The 20,563-nt window shown below is 35.3% G+C and overlaps 1 protein-coding gene across 10 annotated transcripts in view; it reads right to left on the reverse strand.

Moving 5' to 3' along the window:
• The window catches only part of PPP3CB (protein phosphatase 3 catalytic subunit beta), a 47,185-nt gene that overhangs the window by 4,045 nt on the left and 22,577 nt on the right, over positions 1 to 20,563 (reverse strand). Inside the window, exons 9-16 of one of the 10 annotated variants that reach the window (XR_010081324.1) lie at positions 19,280 to 19,405; positions 17,256 to 17,333; positions 12,732 to 12,816; positions 11,765 to 11,862; positions 6,725 to 6,754; positions 4,531 to 5,086; positions 2,768 to 2,826; positions 2,127 to 2,198 (exon numbers count right to left, since the gene is read on the reverse strand). Coding sequence is in view for 7 of the 10 variants with exons in the window: in XM_063405824.1 (XP_063261894.1) it covers positions 4,908 to 5,086; positions 6,725 to 6,754; positions 11,765 to 11,862; positions 12,732 to 12,816; positions 17,256 to 17,333; positions 19,280 to 19,405 (596 nt within the window). In the remaining 3 variants the exon portion in view is untranslated. Of the gene's footprint in view, positions 1 to 2,126; positions 2,199 to 2,767; positions 2,827 to 3,359; positions 5,087 to 6,724; positions 6,755 to 7,715; positions 7,792 to 8,364; positions 8,393 to 11,764; positions 11,863 to 12,731; positions 12,817 to 17,255; positions 17,334 to 19,279; positions 19,406 to 20,563 lie in introns of those variants that run through there. The other 9 variants (XR_010081325.1, XM_063405828.1, XR_010081326.1 and 6 more) reach the window with 9 other exon arrangements.

The following is a 20,563-nucleotide window of genomic DNA, read 5'->3' on the forward strand; positions in this document are numbered from 1 at the left end:
CCTTTCTGCATGTGTCTCTGTAGCAGTCAACTGCTTCAGCCAAATGAATCTCTAGCACTCAACAAGTTTCCTGAAATACCTAAATTGCTGAGCTTACTGTGGAAGACAAAGCCTGAGACTGTGATGTAAACCATTTTATACCCTATCCCCTTTTAATGTGTTTCCATCATAATGTTAAAAAACATGCAAGTGCTCAGTTTAAGGCACACTGCACTGACAGTTTAGGGGCCTTGGCAGAATCTGACTGTACACCCCTATTAAATTCCTTAAATTAGTGGTTGGTTACCATTACGCTTAAGGCAGCAGTGGGAAGGAGAAATCATTTTGGATCTGATTTTGAAGTCTCTCCTTGTAAAGGAGTGGGTTATACAGCAGCTGACCAAGCAGTGAAAAAGCATTTATTTCATGCTAACCTGTAAATCCAACCCAAAGCAGTTCTGACCTACACAATATAAATGGCTATGTGGATGTTTTCAAAGGAATTTAAGAGACCAACTTTGAACAGCACATTTGGTTTTTTTTAGAAAACTGCAATGAATCAGTCCCCAACAATAAATTTAAGAAAAGCTTCAAGTCCAGCAGTAATAAGCAGTGTGTTCCTTCAGCAATGCTTTAATAAATAACAATTGTATTATAGGACACTCACACAAACAGCAAAAACCTATTTCTAGTATCTCTCATGCAAAAATTGCTAGGGCTGGTAGAGCTCATTCCAAGATGACAAACCTTTCACTCTGCACAGCATGAACATAGAGGCTTATGCATACCAACAACAGATTATCCAGTGTATCATACCAAAAAAGCTTATGTAATTTACTCATATCAGTGGTCTGCAACCTAAATCTGATTTTAGACTATAAACTTGTTTTGACACTATGGAGAAATACAGTTCAGCTGAGTCAGATTAATTACTTCAGATACAAAATAGATGGAAGTTGATTTGGAGAGACTAGAAGACATTCTACTCTGCACAACTTTGGTCATCCTTAATGCGAGTATCCACTGAGACAGATATATATGTGTGTGTATAAAGATAACTACCTGTCAATTTCCGAGCTTGACCAAGATTCTTATAAGCTTTGGTTCTCATTTATTTATTCTTGAACAAACTTCCTTACAAGTGAAGCACCTTAATAATTAAAGCCTTGATAATTAAAGCATATTAGTGCATATGTATCTTTTTACGTGACTGAAAATCCCTACCAGTTCCCTTGTTGTTCAAAGCAGAATATTGATTAAATCATACCTACTATCACAAGAAAATGAATAGATGAATAGGCTTCTGTGTTCTGTTCTTTGTGAATGTAACACATTTACCTGGTTTATGGCAAAAATATTTTCATTACATGCTAGCAACAAAGAATTAAATGGGTTATGGCAAGAATTGAATGATTGAGAATGAAATTATAGCAAAAAATAAGGAAGGACTGAACAGATACTGTCTATCCTGCCTCTGAAAATGCCTTAATTTTCTAGCTTAGTGCTTTCAGATTAAACACTAGAGAAAAAGCACTCTGTTACGAGACTCTTCCCTCCAAAAGCATTCAGACTCACAGCAAAGAGACCTCCCTTTCTAAGAAAAACAGCCTCAATCCCAACCATCTGGCTTTCTGCAGTGGGGCCAATCTTTGCAATTTAAGACATAAGACTAGAGCAATTTTTCCATTTCACAATTGAATTTAATAAGCTTTAAAAGGAAAGCTGTTTCACACTATAATTTTGGGCAGAGAAGCTGTTTGTTTGCCAATGAAGTGGATATAGCTAGGTTGTGAACTCGGCTGCTCTTCCCCGTTTGGCTCAGCAAATGGCAGCATTTCCTGACAGCACAAGGCCCTGCTGGAAAATAATGGAAAAACCCCCAAACCTGACCCAGCTCGGTGTGTACTTCTGCTTTTCAGTTCCACCAGCACACAGCTACACTGCTTGGGGCAGTCACAGACCCCAGCCCACCTCTCAAACCAGGAACCTGCCATGCCTCTCACAGCTTTTCTCTCTCCTTTGGCTGTCAAAGCCAAGCCGCTTTCCCTCCCTACCCAAGAACAAACTAAGGACATACAGGTGACTTCTTTTTTTCTTCCCCTCCTTAAAATGCTGAAAGCATAAAACAAGTAATGCAAACTACTTACAGTTTTCTGGGAGTAAGGAAATAATTTCTTCTCCCAAACAATTTAAGAATTAGAGACAGCTGCAGATTCCACCTTACAGAAACACAGTAGCAAAAAATGAGTGCCTACTTTACAAACAGAACACCCCCAGGCACAACCCAGTTACCTGACTGGGTAAGGGTGACAGGATAAACACAGTGTGAGAAATCAGGCAACAACCACCCACTGCATTTTCCTTTACTGCACATCTGCCTTCACATCTGGCAAAAACTACTACAGACAATGGATTCTGCAAGGGAATCCTCCCAGAAGTGAACATCATTGCTGCTGGGCACTGCCATACAAGTATCAGAACCAGTTCTCTCCAGTTACAGTGAGGTATTTCCACACAAAGATTGTATTTTCTTCATATACACAATTCCAGCTTCTCAAAATCCTCATCACAACCAAGATCTGAGTATCAAATCAGGAAAAATACTTTTTTGTGGGGTTGTGACATTTTCCAGCAGCACTTACAACAAGAAAGGTACCATCACCATGTTCATCATAAAATTTCAATTGTACTTTGTGATAGGTTTCTGCTCTGCTCTAATATGACACTATATGCAGACTGTACAGCTCACAGGGATGGGAGTGCTTCATACAAAAGCCAAAAAACTTACCATTTTTAACTTGATCTTCTGGACTCAAATTCTGAGAAGAATTTCCAATTAGAATGCATCTGCAACAAAGTAAAATTGAATATTAAAACTCTCCTTACCAACAGTGTGTCACTTATCTTAATTCTCATCCTGTTCAGCAGCTTGTCCTTAGTTTAAAAAGAAAATGCCAAAAGGCTAATTTGTGTGTCTGTACAGAGTGCCAAAACAATTTTCTCCCTCTGCCCAAAAAGCAGCCCCAACACACTTCAGTAGTCGAATCTTTAGTTCAAAGCAACACATGAAACATAGCTATGCATAAGAGTCTTTTCTAGAGTCTATTAACCCTGCTCTGACAAGCCTGTACAAACCAAAAGTGGATGTCTGGTTTACCACACACAAAATATTTCTGAGAGAACTCAAAAGCAAAAAAAGCAGCAGGAATAAAATTTCAATTACATGGTGTTTACATTCAACTAATTCTCGACAAGCTAAATCTGACCTTTTATGCTATATTTTGAATAAATATTTTGGCTTAAATATTGAAGACTATTTCTAAACAATTTGCAAGGTCAGATGAGACTTATGTATGCCAAATAAAACCAATACACAGTGATAGGAGCCGCAGCTCATGCACAAAATTTATTGTGTGCTACTGTTTATAAAATACTTGAATAGTTTGGAACATGCATAAAATTCCAACTTAGGGGTATGTACAGATTGTAATTTATGGAAAAAAAAACCAAACCAAAAAACATAACAAAACAACCCCAAAAAACAAGAGATGAACTCTAATGACATAAATTTCAAGTCGTGTTCCAGGGGATGAGAAGGACATGTAGCAAATGTCAAAATATATAACAAAGTACACTGGCAATCAGTACAGTCCATTATTTGTGAACAAATTAGCACAGGGCTTCAATTTTTATTTTAACCAAGCAGTCCTGTAGATACCAAAATACATGCAGTCTCAAGTTTACACTTCCACTAATGCCTTAGCAGTTGAACAGAGCAATTGCTTACGCGCTGCTTTGCTTAAACAAAAAGAATGTCTGATACAGGTTCAGTTTCCTTTACAGATTTAAAAATAATAAAAAGCTTGCAGCTATTCAGCCCAGTGATTATTAGCTATTTATGCAACCGTAATACTCACGATAAACTAAAAGTACCCATAACATCTAGGTAACCTATAGATGTACATCATAGGCATATATTAAATATTTGCAAAATGAAAACATGCATACACAAAATACAATGCCAAGCTTTACAGACTTGATATGAATCAAAATTTACTTAAACAATTTACAAAGTTCAATTAAAAGTACCTTAAAATTAACACTTCCATATTTTTCTTACTTTTAAAATTAGTATATATAATTTTTTTTTAAATTCAAGGTGGGGAAAAGTCTTGAAAAAGCTGGGCAAAAAAGTTTCTAAATTAAATATTTTTTTAAAATCTGTGTTCAAGTAATAAACATTCCTACATAGAAATTTTCTGATAAGCTGTAACTAAAAAATACAGTGAATACAATATAGAATTAGCAACATCTAAAGGAATAAACCTGAGGTCAGCATTTTACAGAATGACCAACTGATTTTTTTTGGCTTTTTTTTGTTATTTAAAATACAGGTTTTGCAGCCTCAGATATTTTAAGACCATTCTAATCTATAATTTTAAAGACATATCATGAAACCAATGTCCATTAATAAATAGTTAGCTCTTAGGGTTGTATTTGAAAGTCTGATTTTAAAAAACAAACAAACAAACAAAGAAACAAACGAACTACCTCTACTGAAAGAAAAATCCCATTTGTAAACTTAAAAGTGTTGCCAAGGTAAGCGTAAGATGCTAGTCTAGGTGTGCTTTAGTGAGAACAGTCCGATCCTTTCCCCAGATCTCTCTGCAGCTGCAGCAGCCAGTGCTGGATGTTTGTGTGAAAGGGTGAGGCACACGCTCCCAGAGGTTGGGTCACCGTGTGAGACAGGGGCTGTTGTCTCAAAAGCATGATGGTCTCTCTTCAGTGGGATCAAGTCAGATGGTTTTCCACCTCGTGTTAAGTAGTCACTTCAAGCGATCCCCCTATTTCATTTGTTGTCACATCAAAAAGCAGTAATTAGGAATTCTCAGGCAGGACATGAGGGAGTAAACCAGAAGCTGATGTGGTCACTGTGCATTGTTGTTGCCAGTTCCATTGTTTCCATTGGCATTTGCTGTGTTTATAGTATTAATACCATCTTGCTGAAGAGCATCTTTTCTTGGTGGCATTCTCTCATTGATCCTATCCAAACCTTTTGCTTCTTCAAAACTGCAGATTTTATGTTGCGGAGAGAATCCTCGTATTGCTTAACAAAATGCAAATTTGATATGTCAGTAATGGAAAAAGAAGTTGAAAGCATATACTTTTTCTAACAAATGATGTTTAAAGTAAGATAAAAAAATCAGCCAAAGAAACTTAATGGCCCTGCAACTGTACTGCTAAAAGATTCTCTAACCTGCTTTCCTGAAATGTTCACGGCCATCACAATTTCAGTTCATTACGAAAAGAACAAAGTATGGCAAATATTCTGCGAGTAGGAATCAAGGGGTTTAAGCCCACTTGATTGCTTCTGCGTGTCCCTGGTGGGGCAGCTGTCACCGCTGTGCTGCTGCTGCCCAGCTCAGGGGGCTCACTTAACATCCCCCGTATCCTCAGGGCAATGTCAGTAAGATCTAAGCGGCACAGCAAGGGCAGTGGAGGCAAAGCAGCAAAGGGCTACAGAAGTAGTGGCAGATTTACATCCTGCACACGCACCCATGGCTGATCCTGCAGTTTTCATGCAGGCAAAACTGCAGGATGTGCTTCACACTGTGCTAATCACGTGGATGATGGAAATGGACACAACCACGACCACCAAGTTAGCACTGTGGTTCAACAATGGTACCATTTAAATACAGATGTATTTAAAGTAAGCCTAGAAAATAGGCATTATTTTGCTACTGATTATTTTGATGAATGAGGTCTGTAGTTGAATTTACACCTGAAAATGGCTGACCACATAATAAGACTGAAGTCTTTGGGATGAAATAATTCTTTGGAGGTTTAAGTATAGCTTTCCACTCACAACAACAGGACCTCTTGCAGGTGTGTGTGAGAACAGAATATGGCACTTGTTTATATTTTTGGAGATCTGACTTCCTTAATTAAAAAAACAAAGAATACAGTCATTAAATGGTGCTTTGCAACTAAATCTGAAAACCCCAAAGGCAGCTCTCTCAATGGCTATGCTATTTGTCATTCACTTCATTGAATTCTGAGCAAGAAGAAACTAAAGTCTCTCTGAAAAGAAACAATCTCTAGCTGAATACTCTCAACCAAATAAATTGATGGCATTTTGCTCAATACCACTAACAGAGGACATATATACAACTTATTTAGCACAGAAGCACTAATAATCCATTGAATTTATGTCTCATAAATACTAGAATTTGGACAATATATTATATTCAAAATCTATAGGAAAAAAGTTATATGTCTTTCACTACCAGATATCACAGAAAGTTTAAAAAAATGTTCAAAGGCATTATATATGTTTTATGAGAAAAAGCATGCATAAACAACCCTCCTTCCACATATAACATCCCCTCCCCACAATCAAACAAAACCTTCAGTTGAATGCAGAAAAAAAACACTAAACACTTCTATTTTTAAGAACTTCAAGACAACATCACATATCACAACATGCTATTATACAAAAACCTACAGCATATTCTGTAAAAAAAACCAAAAGGATACCAAAAACCCCCAAGAATTTCCCTAAAATATTAAAGATAATCATCATCCTAAAGCCAGAAATGAATGTTACATGTAAAACAGATGAATCAATGCAGTTGATTCATCTCTGCTTGTGCAAGTTGAAAATAAAACACACCCACACAGAGTACTTTTGAATTCCCTCCCAGACACCACAGATCTCTGCCAAGGGCAAAGACTCTGATCATACCTTTTTCAGCCTCAATTGCCTCTACAGTGGCTGTACAGAAGTGAGCAGATGCATGCAAAATGAATGAGAAAGATGAAGAGTGTAATATCGCATAGCAGAAAAGGCAATGATCAATTAAATATAGTATGCTACGCCAGATTAGATTACAATTAGTTAAAATGACAATTAAGTTTTGGGGGGATTGTTTTTTAAGTCTAAGTGAAACTTTTCCTGAATTTTAACTAACAGAGTTTATCAACTAAAAGCCTGTCAAAGTAATACTAATGAACTGATAACTATTAACTATACATTTCTGTAACTTTTGGTTGCTTTTTGTTTTGGGTTTTTTAAGACAGCAACAGAAAACTTCTACTGATGTTTAAGTAGTGGTATGGTTTAAAAAAATGCTAAAAATCTATTTGAGACTATTTCTGAAGATTAAAATGCATTAGTGAGCTTCATTAAATTACCAGGAAGGACACTATAACAGTAACACTACCACTATTATTCTAATAATAATAATAAGTTATTTTTCTCTTTAGCTCCCTGGAGTTTAACTAGTACTTCAATTTCTCACAATATTTTAAGCAAAAATGGGCATCTCTGAGAACTGAATTGTGACATTTAAGCCAAAGAAGACAAATCTAGAGTCATATTTACAAAGTCTTGTAAATTGTTTAGTTGAATCAAAAACAAAGTCTACTGCAGGAAGAGGTCTGGATTTAACAAAGCCTTAGTGGGTGAATTAATGTGAATATAAAGAACATCTAGCTCACTAGCTGTTTTTCTAACTAACTCTGAGAACTGCTTTGATTTCTTATGTGTAAGATCTTTCCTTATAGTTTTAGCTCTCAATGGCAAAACTTTAACATAAGGTTATTACTATTACAACCTAATGGTAGCTAAATCAATTATGGTAACAGCTTCTTACCTCCTCTACTATTTCCCATGCCTCTAACACCACAATTTCCAAAATACTGACAAAAAGTAGCTCACATAGTGGTAAACCTACTTGTGCAGTGCTTCATACACACTGTTAACAGCAAAAGTCATGGCAGAGTATTCAAGCACTGCTGGGGAAAATATCTCTATAAGAAAAGAGGGCATTAGATGAGACTAGATTTCTTTAGAGAGATTTAAGTTTGTTACTTCTCATTTCCTATCCAACAAAACCAATCACCTACACTATGCCTACACTATGTTATGTATGAAGTGCCTACACCATGTTTTAAGCTCACTGTTGCATAAGATTCTAATTTTCACTGGGATAGTCTAAAAAATTTTGGATACTTGCATTAAGTATCCAATAAATACTATTGAATTTCATAAAATAACATGAAATACTTAACTAAAGTGCAGCATTTTGAATTTCATACACTGCACTTTCCATGGAACAAAAAAAATGAAAAAACTGTTAAAACAGTTCTGCACTTAAATCTACAGAGAAAAGGGCAATTCCAGAATTAAATCAAAAAGCCACTTGAATGGATGGTTATTTATGTTTACCTTAAGGGAAAGAAACTTTCTCTATTTCTAAAAGTAAATTACCTTAAAAATTGTTTTAGAAAGTCACCAAACACATACTTTCAAAGTATAACCAATTTGCCACACAAATATGAAACTATGTAAAAAAACCACCTCTTTCCACCATTTCCTGTTACCTGTGGAGTCTTTGTTTTCAATCTTTTCCTGAAAAGATCACGAATACTGATTTATCTCTGCAAATTATGTAGCTTGGTCATAAATACAAATGTCAGAAATTACTCCTAGTTCACACTACTTGTAGTACTACTATTCCAAAAAGACCTTGGAATATTCATCACAGTTAAGAAAAAGATAATTTTCAACTTGACATAAAAGAACAAACTGACTGGAAAATACAAGCACTTAAAAAACCTAGAGAGACTCAATTTGGAAAATCCTTTTGTTGGATTCTCTTTTGCAGGTATATCTAAATTGAAAATTTATTCTTTGTAGATTTTGATAAACCTCAAATAAATATTGGATCATATTAACAGGTAATGCTGAAATCTTTGCTCTGAAAATTCTCAACTGAAAGCTGATTTTAAGCAACAGGTTTCAGTGGCATTTCCATCCTTAATTTCAGCTCTCCCCTTGTTTTACTTAATGGATGGATGTGATAGAAAATCCTTGCCAAGTTTCAACATAAGCACAAAAAACTATCTTAAATGTTTTATCACTAATAGCAGGGGCAGCAGTTCAACTGATGTCTATGGAATTACATACAATTTTTAATTTAGACTTGTGTTTAGTATGTTGCTGAATAAAGCTCTAGGTGTTTTGTCATAGTTAGCAGATGTTGGCTCAATTTGGAAGGTAATTTTATTGAATTCATTTTATAAAATAAGTCACTGGGAAATCTTATTTTCAATATTAGTATTTAATATGATCTTTATTATTTCAGGTACTATAATGCAAGCAACAAAAATAATAAAAAACAAATTTACATTTAAAAAAAATTAAGAAATATACAAAGGACATGATTTCCCAAAGTCTGGTTTTATCCTAACACATTAACATTATCCTATACCTATTATATACCTATTTCTATACCTATTTGCCCTGATAAAAAAAAATTCAGCCTAGCTGTCTAGAAAAATGGAGATATACACTCCACTTTCTTAAAACTTTCAAAGCTGCTTATAGATTAAACAGCAACCAATGTGCCATTGAAAAATGAGCATTTGTAGGACTGAAAACCTAGGGCATACTGGTCAATTCTGTGTATTTTTAAGGGAACAAAAATGACATCAATTAATATTATGTTCTTTTATTTTTGCAAGCCTTAACTAGTTTAGGTTGTTGATAGTATATTGATCAACCTAGTACAAAATACTTCAAACAGTAATTAAATACTTGTAGTAAGAAATCCTACTACACTACTATCAGTGACTGTATTTTTATCAAGAACATAAATTCTCTGATATTACAGTGGTTTAGAAAATGGTCAGTTATTGAAGTTTTATTTTATTTTTGGTTTATTGCTACCTTTGCAATTGAGCATTATAATTTGAAAACTACTCTTTTAAGACTGAAACAGTAATATGCTTATCAGTAAAAAGAAGTTACTTCAGTTTAAGAACTAACAGCTGGCATGATTTATTTTGAACAATCAACATGACTAAAACAAATGAGGTACATCAATGTAGTGCATCAGGGAATATTGCCATCAAAAGTTCTAGTCAGGAAAAAACACACCCACAAAAATCCAGAATGGATTTTGTGCACTTTCCAAATGTCCCACATTTTCAGTAATGGTAGAAAGTAATTTGCTTTATGTAAAAAAAATTTTCTAGTCAGTTTGATCCTCTCTGGTATTTGTAATGCAACGTGGATAAAAATTTGTTAAATGAGTGAGAGGAATGCAGACTCATTTTTTAAGCATAATAAAATTTCTTATTAAACAATGAAAATTAAAGCTAGAACAGATGCTTTTGGAATAGTTGAATGGATTAGGAAACATACACCATTTCTTGTTATAGACATTCACAAAACAATCACATACACACACTGGACATATAAACTTACTTGTAGACATTATATGTCCACTGAAAAATGATTTAAAATGTGACATTTGTGTTTCAAAGCTATTAAAAAACAGCTTTGATAGTTTAATAGAAAATGTAGTGAAAGGCTTTCAAAAAACTACATAGAAAATATAAGGAATTCAAATAAACAGTCTAAATCATGAAATGAGAAAAGCAGCTACTCTTGGAAAACAGATTGTGTAAAAAGTGGTATTCACATATCACAAGTATAGTTATAAAATTCAGTGTTCCCATACTGAAGTTTTAAACTTCCTATTAAGCCTGAATGTGGCCAAGAAAAAGTCTTCTTTATGTTAAAAGTCTTCTTTAATCTGTTAAGAGTGCTGCTGATATGAAGTCCAGTTTCACATTGGTGTTTTCAGTTATTCACCACTGTGAACACAAAACATGGACTTCATTCTTTTAATACACTTGGTACGAGCTCATAGCATCCTCCCTAGTCCTAGTTAATCATTATGGGCCTTGTGAAAAATATGATCCAATGATTCAACAAACTAAAAAAAGAATGAAAACCTTTTACAAAATATTCAATGAGCCAGATTACAGGTATATTTTGTATAGAGTTCTTTTTATTTTCATGCAAAAAAAAATATATGCACACTTAATAACACCCTTTTATTTTGATTTATTTACAAGTTTTGAATTCAATCCCTTTATTCTCAACTGATTTTGTAACAAATGATTGAATATTTTTCAAGTACATTATTGTTCAAAATGCACAGACAATGTGCAGCAGCAAATGCAGCAAACCTCAAAAACAAGGTGCTACAACATTGCTTCTACATCAAGAGACAGACAAGTGTCTGAGATAGTGGTTTAATTTTAACACTTATACAGACATACATCTATACCTAGAGAGAGACAGACAGATCTAAGAAAGCAGCTACATCTGCAGAGGAAGGAAACAGCATGTTACAAGGACAATTCAGGGAGGTCAATTATACATAGAACATTTGACAAACAACATAGAGAACAAACTTTGGCATTAATTACCAGGGTACAAAACGTAGCACATTCCAATCTGTCAATGGAGTGTAATATGGAACTATGCAGTCTGCAGCTGTTTGTTAATATTAACATGTATTTGACATTGTCAATGAAAATACTAACACTGCTATAATAAAACCATTTAAATGGAGAGCACACACGTAGTGATGCAAAATTACATTGCCATTTTTGTATCTGTAATGATTAAATGCCTCAATACGAGATCTGTAAGGTCACGCCACCTGAAAAATTGAAAACTAAGGAAGCTCAGAGTCTGAAAAACACAGCCTGACACTGCTGAACTAATTGGCTTTTAGTTTTATACCCTGGTTAAGTATCCATTTCACATTGCCTGATTAACACATAACACTATGCTTGTATCAGCCGCTAAGACAAGAACTGAAAAGCATAAGAAACTCCCTGCATGCATTATGTGTGGTGTTAGCAAAAGAGTGAGATGTGCCCCAGTCCATCTGAGGCACAGCAAGTTGCATAACATCATTACCACTTTGCAGGGTCTGTCGTCCTCCAGCCAACACTCCACTAGGTAACATTCCAGTGGGAGTCAAACCCTTGAGTGTCAGCACACTTTCACTCTCCTCCCTGTGTGAAAAAAGTAACAAAACCTTAAATATCTGCGCATGACAATTTGCATTGTGTAAAATAACGGATGGGGAAAGGGAGAGCCTAGTTTTGCTGTGTTTTAGGCATGTCAAGACTAATGTAAATTCAAATTCCAACAATTTAAAAGGCAAAAATAATTCTATTCCATACCAGTCTTTCCTCCACCTAGGAGTTGTAAATGCTGGCTATTTCTGAACCAAATTCTGAGCAGTTATTCACATGCAGGTTCATTGGCTTTGAAATGAGCACTGAGTGCCTCATGGGGTACTGAACATATCTCACTACCATAAAATAATCCCAAATTTTGTTTTAGATGTCCATACTTTGGGAAATAACTTCAAAAAAACTACCCCTATTTGAGCAATTATGTTCTGTGGAAAACCAGACATTTTGGGTAAATAGGATGATGAAATCTCTGCATTTAAATAAGATAGGGTATTTTTTAAATAGCTGAAAAAAACCAAACCAAAACTGGAAACAAAACCCCTCTACTCCTCAAGCTCCTGGTATGTCAGAAATTTTCAGTCAGTCCTGACCTCCTCTATTACACCCCTTATTTCAGTCTTTCTATCTGGTATTGCCTTTCCAATACTCTTAGTTAACAGCTGGACAAAAAACATGTAAATTAAAGATCATGTTCTCTAATTTCTTGAAACATGTAGCAAAAATAACTCAAAAATATTCTTTAACCAAAAATTCCAACATCAGCAAGGTGCACCAAAATTCCAAACAAGATTCTGATGCACAGTGGTCTCCCTGAAAAATCTCTGGCATTCATTATCCTGAAACAGAGATGTTTACCTTGCATATGTAACAGGGGTTTAGGAATGCAGAAATCATGCACGTACCTGAGAACAGAGAAGACTCTTGCCATCTTGCCAATTGCACGAATTTTGTTTCTGATTATTTCTTTCCTTGCGGCAGCTGTACCTACTTTCAATAGAAGAAAAAAGAGTCTCAAGCTCGTAAGTATTTAGAGGGTCATCATTTTAAAGTGCATCAAATTTAACACGACTGTTTAAGTTCAGTACTCTTCACAGGAGGTCAGTACCCAAACACTTCAGGGCACAACGTTATCAAACCAGAGCTTCAGAATGCCGGCAAAACCACCATCATCTGTGTCCACAAAACACACACAAAAAAGTTGTGATTGTTCAGAATGATCTCCTAAACCTAGTAAGCATCTGAACTACCACCACTACAGTGTAGTAACTATCATAACTCATTTGCCTAAATTTTACACTTTAAATCTTAGTATTGACATGTGTGCACATCAAGATGTAGGCAAGCAGCCCAATATAGAAGCCAAAGAGATACTAAAACCACAAAAAATAAAGATTTTCAGCTACCCAAAACACAATTCCATGAAAACCCCCTCAGAAAATAAACAAGCAAAAAATTGTAGTGGTACCTTTCTTACCACTTTTCTGTGTTCCATGTCATCTTAGGTTTGCATCATTTGCAGAAATTACAAATACCAAAGATCTGGAGTAAATACTGCACATTCTACAAGGCAGAGTGATACCATTTGAAACAGATGAAAGTGAAGACAAAACTGTGAAAGGAGGCTTGTGATTGGGAAGGAGAGCCACCTTTGCCTGCTTTGACCTTAAAACAGAAACACCTTTCACGCACCAAGTGTTTCTGGTTTGTTTCAATGTATAAAAGTCATCCTTCCCCTCATCTTACTTTCCCTTTGCCAACTCCTCAATTTTATTAAAGTAGTAGAGGCAGATGAAGAGGTATCAAAACCCAAATCCTGACTTCTCCTCAGCCACTGGAGAAGGAGAGCATTATTCACATCAAGGTAAGAGTGACTCAGTCATCCTGTGCATTGAACCACAGGGGACCAAGAGTGAACAAGTTCAGAGAGGTCCATTAGGTATTCCAGAAGTCCCATGTACAGTGTTGTTCGGTCTTGGGAGGAAGGTACACAATAAGAATTTGGCAATTCAGCTAACTAAATTGCAAAAGTGCAGAAGAGAGGACCACAGAAGTGGGCAGAGGAAGAGCTACATGTCCAGAAATTGTCTCCTTGCATTCCAAAAGGGAGCTGTGGAAGCTGTTTCCCCTCCCTGCTCACTAGCATGGGCCTCTCTGTGGGGGCACAGACACTCAGGACAGCAGCCACGCCTCTGAGACCATGGCTGCAAGGACACACAGCCTTCTGTGGCACAAGAGTGGGGACACTTTCCACCCTGAACACCAAACCAAATAAAATACAGAAGATAAAGCATATAAGGGCAAACAACAACAACAAAACCACACAAGACAGAAAAGGTGTAGTGACAAAGAAATAAGAGGACAAGATAAGGGGACAAGAGCAAACCTTTGTAAGCACAATGACAGAGTCTTGGGGTATGACAAACACCTGCCAGTCCACACAAACAAATGAAAAAGCCAGGAACTGTTGAGTAAAGAGTTTTTATACAAAATTACAATTTTAACAGACATCAGACTAAAAAAGTGGCAAAACAGGTGGCTCAGGAAAAACTTGAAATAGGATAGTATGAAACATTCAATTTTTACTGAAAATAATTTCCTTGAAGTTTTAACTTCTAAAGTTCTAGAAATTTTTGCATTCTCTCTTTGAACACTACTGAATAGCCACTTGAGAATCCAGAATGAGGAGACTCTTCTAGAGTTTGAAAAGGTCAGGGCTAAGGGGGACATCAAATATTTCTCTAAGTTCCTCAATTTTCTTTCTATCTACATCAATCTGCAGGCTTCACTGATGCCAAGCTGTAACATGCCAACTGGAAAGACTTCAGGCACTGCTAATCCCTGTGCTCTAAAATGAGAAAGGTTGCTTTGGGGGGTTGTTTCTTTTCTTTTTTTTTTAAGATGATCTCTCATTGTCCTGGCCCTCCAGAAGCAACACAACCAAAGCAAAAAGCCAAATTCATTAGTCCAGGCTGCAGCACTGCCCTAATGTGGCCATTGAATCCTGGTTACTTGGAGAATAGCATCTGTTTGCAGAAGAATGTCTTGATTACATCCTAAATTACTGGAGATATGACACAGAACTTGCCCATTCCCCACTCCCAATGCCTGCACAAGAGACAAATTCTGAAACGCTGACATGTTATGCCACAAACATAACTGCTGGAAACGTCTCTAATCTAATGTGTTCCCAAGTATTAGAAACATTCTCTGGAACCAACAAATTTATACAGAGAGAAGAAGTATTATTAGGCAAGTAGCAGCCAGAAGAATTTCTCTGTACAGAACTATTTACCCTGTGATTTCTGAAAAGTAAGTGACAGACCATGAATTTAAGTTAGTAGGTAGGCTTCTTTTTACAATCTGCATCCGGCCATCTTCAAAATAGCACAGAAAATCAAAAAGTACTTTTTTTGACATCTCACTTAAAAAGACAAAATGTACTACACAAACTAGGTTTTGGAACATTTTATAAACACATTCCATGCACAACCGTAAAAAAATAGCTCATGAGGAAAGTATTAAAGAGCAAGACAGACAACTGAAAGCTCCCTACACATGCAGGACCAAAGATAAAATTTTAGAAGTAGGTAAAAGAATGAAATTCTACAAAAAAGGAATGAAGAAAGGAGGAAAAAAAAATCATGCACAGAAAGACAGATGTCTTGAAGTATGACTTCTGATAACAAAATACACAAGTCTCTATAAATTCCCATTAAAATGGTTAATAATAATCATAAAATACTACATAATAACTCTCAATAGAAAGGTATTTTCTCACTAATACTTTATACTGTCAGGTTCTGTGAAGTCATATTTCAAAACAGTCCTACTCTGTCTGGTCTGTACCTTTTTTATTGCCATATATGAGTCGCTCTTCAGATGGAGAGTCCAGAAAAAAAGGAAGTGAACGATGGAGAAAAAGGTGAGTGAGACAAAAAAAAAAGATATTTAACTTGGCAGTGGTAATAAAGAAGGAATGGAGAAGAAATGTGAAAAAAATAAAATGGAAAATTGCAACATTTGAAAATGCATTCATCAAACAAGAAGTGGAATTGTTGAGACTATTTAAAATTTGACAAATAACAAGTGAAAGCTTGAAAGTCAACAATTAAAAAAAAATCCAACCACACAGAAAGATAAAGCATAGACAGTATCTAGGTGGCATAAGAGATGATTCAAGCAAAGAAATTGTTAAAGGAGACAGAAGAATAAAATAATTCAAATTAGGAGACTACATACAGGGCAAGTGCAGTCAACTGACAACTGCAACTACTCTGGCAAACACAAATCCTAATGCCTCAGAATGCCACCTAACTCTGCTTGGTGCAATTGCTTTACTTTCAGTTTAGGAGATGTACTTGAATAAAAACCAGGAATTGACTGTTGGCAGGATCACTTTTGAGACTCCTTCCACGTTTTCACATTTCTGGCAATCATCTAAATAGCAGCAAAGTTGAAGTGGCTCAAAACCAACACACTCCAATGGAAAACACCCAGCTGCTGAGCACAACACTATTCTGGTATGGAATCTGAACACAGTAGTTATCAAATGCTCTCAAAGGGGTTGTGTCTCTAATGTCTTTATAAATGATCCTTTCACGTTCCTCAAAGGCTGCTGAAAGTTTTCCTCCTCCTCCCCCATCAACAACAATTCACCAGATCAGTTCTGTTACTGGATGAAATGAACAAGTCTGAAAAATGTTTAGCTGTGACATTAAGCACTTCTGTAAAAAGCCAAAAAAACCAACGTGTGATATGCTAGGTCTTCATGTCAATGTTGCTTCCTTATCATCATGCTACAAACCTCTCTTAACAATCTGCTGTATCACAGTTTAAGAGACAAAAAGATGTTAGAATTCATTACATGAATACACATAATACAATGTACATATACAAGTTGTCCTTTAAACTCAAACCCAGACTTAAACTTGCATTTCTGACTTTATTTACAGTACTTTGCCATAAAAGGTATTGTATCTGATCTTCTCCTACATCAGCTGCTATTGAAGAGCAATAACCAAGACATTTAGTGTATTATAATACATTTCTTCTAAATAATCAAGAAATTTAGTGTATTATAATACATTTCTTCTAAATAGTAGTAAAGTAAGTTAGTATGTCTCAAATTTTAAGTGTCAAGACATTTGGAGAATTTCCCACAAAAAGTTTGTTTTATACTGAAATCAGATATGATTATTTGCAAGAAGTTTGTTTTAAATAAAAATCACATACGAGGATTTGAAGGTTACTATTACCACTTCTTGATCACAAACACAAACACAATTCCCTTCTCTGCCCCACCAAAAGCATTGTTTCCTACAAAAAAAATTGAAGGCAATTTTGTTCAAATGCCACAAGTCTAAGTTAATTATTGTTTACAACTTATTACCCTAGGAAGATTTTACGTATCTTAAAGTAAACCCTACCGTCAAATTGATCTTCGCCCTCTGTCATCAGCTCATCATCAGAGCAAATGCTCAAAACATTCACCAACATTTCTGTTACTGTAGAGGAAAAAATAAACTTGAATTCATTCTGTGTAGACTTTAAAATATTTCTATGCACACAAGATATAGCTAGTTACCAGCTACTCTAGTGAATGAACTTCTCACACCACAGCCATTGCTCAGTAACCTCATTTCAAAATAAGTGTTTTTCTTGATATGAGCTGTCACAGAATTTTAAAAGCTCAGAAAAAATAAGCAGCTAAAAATTATACAACTAAACAATCAAACAACATGAAGAACATTCCTCTCTTACAAGGAGTTGTTTTAGATAAGACTTTTCTTGTAAATTAGTAGTTTTACATGAAAAGTGAAGTATTTGAAGTAGTTTTTATGCAAACTTTACTTAAATATGAAAGATTATGACTGCTCAAATTCAGTCTTGAACTGGAAAAGCTATTCTATTCCTGACACCTGCAGGCATGTAGCAGAAGTACTCAAGCAAAAAAGATACTGGAATATAAATATGGGAGTTTGTCTTTTCAAACTCCCCTTAAATATATCAACATAGTGGATACAAGCCTTTTGAGATGAGTTCGTGCATCTTTTTTCTCCAGGAATATTCTTATTCTGTCACTCAATCTTTCTGACATGTATCAGACTCTTTCTTAAAGTATTCAAACCTTCCTTTACATAGAGTATTCAGAAACCTATCCAAAAGGCAATTGGTTAAAAGCCCTGTAAATTGCTGCCTACATTTATTCATGACTAATTCATACAACGCCTGTGTTATCTGCTGTGGTTGTATTCTTCATTCTTGGGAAAGAGTTACTGTCTACTGTAAAACAAAAACCCAACCAAATTATTATAATTTTGATCTGATCAATGCAGACCAGACAATATTGACACTAAATCCTTCATCAAAAGTGAAGCATGCATTTGTCCAAAGGCAAGGCTGCCTGCAAGGACCAGCAGTCTGAAGCACTGAGCAGGGCAATGAAACACTCAAATACTGTGAAATAAGCTGCTGGATGCCATTACCAGCAACACAACAGAAGCAAAATACACAGCATCAACCCTTTGCTGTTGAAAACATTATCTACTGCATCATCAGGCAAGAGAGATACAAACAAAATCTTTCAAATGTCAGGTCCCTTCATTTAAACATTAAAAAAAATGTTGAGTGGGTTAACCTCAGTTAGAAGTGCCCAAACTATTTGCATTTAACTGCTTACTAAAGACAACATAAGCAAATCTAGAATCCTAGGTTTTTCTGTCCCTTACATACATAACTCCAAAAACCCTAAAATTTATTCAAATTTATTTAAATTTATTTTATATGAATTAAATTTAAACTAAATTAAAAAGAATTTTTCGAAGAAATTTGAAGAGTTCTTCAGATCTCTTTTTATGAAAAGAGCAGTTTCTGTCATGGAAGGATTTTAAACAGACCCAAATAGCCTCTAACCTCGTTGCTTGTCAACTGAGGACTACTTGGGGCCCCAGTGTCCTAGATTCAGAGTTATGATCTCTAGAGGGAAAAAAAAAAAAAAAGGAGGATCTGTGCTAAATTATCTTTTCTACAAGAAAAATTATAACTGAAAAACTTATCTTTAGTGAAGGTCAATCTGTTATATCTATATAGGAAAGTTAACATTTTACACAAACATCTCAATATAAATTTATAGATATAACTACACAGGATTAATAATGTATATAACTTAGCATTTGTAGAATATGAACAATTTAAATATTAACTTCAAATGCAGTTCAAAGATACTACTTAACAATACAGATGCACACCCTCAAAAGAAATGATAATTTCTGTTAACATCTTAGCTACATTAGGTGCAGTTCTAACTACCTTGACTTAAACAAGTAAAGAAAACAACAGAAAAATAATGCAATTCATCTTTCACTGGTAAATGTATTTTAAAAAACAAAAGCCTTCCCAACATCAATCTGGGGGGAATAAAGATATTAGTTGATGCAAAACATCTACTAACCTTTTTCTCCAACAAATGGCAAAGACCATGTGAAAACATCCATAAAATTTGGTAGCCAGTAAGGATGAGGAGAACAATTGAACTGACGAATATTCATCACATTGTTTTCATATTTTAATACAGCAGCTAAAATGAAATTCAGACATTTTTGAAAAGAATGTTTAAAACTTTTGTGTACCACAAATGTAAAGTCAAAGGCTTGGCTCTATTTATACTGTAGACTAAATAATCCCAGAGGTATTCCACTCTCTGTTTCACAGTATTTACAGACAGGTAACTAATGGAGCACTTTGGATTTTTACTGTGTATGTTTCACTTTAAGGTACTGTTACATGTCAATATAGGTCTGTACTGTCCTACTTTAGGTCTACAATCAACAAAGATTTTTAAAAATCCTGAAAAGGTATAATTTCAGTAGCTTTAACAAAACTAACTCAGAACAGAAATGTATTCAGTACATGCAAATTCAGGTTTTGTTCTTCATATGTGTCTGCCCATGCTATAAGCCTGGTGTAAAACCACAGACATCTAGAAGATGAGGGAAAAGAGAAAACATAAAGAAAAAAGACAGAACAGAAGCATTCTAAAGCTAAACAAGCAGTTGACTACATTTTTCTATACTTACACTTGCATCAGATTGGGAATAGCTCATGTGAAAAGGGTTCTATGAATGCAGTATCCATAGAGATAGTGAAAAAACTTAAAAAGCCAGTTGAAGATATTTTTACTTCCCCCTTACTTTGCAATCAGTGAAAGTAACAACAGCTCATATTTTCCTGTGTAGTTATTCACCCTACAGAAGTGGTATGGGTTGGGGGTGGTTCTTTATAGGTGGGTGGAAGAAAATGCAATGTAATTAATAGAAAAAGGTGTTGGTTTCAAAAGAACACTGAAAATTTGGAGATGGTTCATTCATCACATACTTGAAATGCCTCACTTTAATATCATACTTGAATTTCAGCAAGCTTTATTTTTAATTTCCATTGTTGAACTTTATTCTTATCTATGAATACTAATTCACAGCTAAGCTCTTCTCTGTAATTCTCACTTGTAAGTCTTTCTCCACACTGTTAAACATGCTTCTCCTGTTCAACTCTGTCTTAGCAGAGGATGGACAAAAACGGGTTTCTTGTATACCTCCTTCTTAGTATTTCCACTGGTGATCAGTATTTTGATCACTACTTGCTCTTTCTTGATTTCCCATGTGTGGCCATTATGGGAATTTTAATGACAATTAAGATGCTCAGATGCCACAACACACAATGCAAACCACCTTCCTTGCCC

Source organism: Prinia subflava, chromosome 9 (assembly GCF_021018805.1).
Source record: "Prinia subflava isolate CZ2003 ecotype Zambia chromosome 9, Cam_Psub_1.2, whole genome shotgun sequence".
Taxonomy (NCBI): Eukaryota; Metazoa; Chordata; class Aves; order Passeriformes; family Cisticolidae; genus Prinia; species Prinia subflava.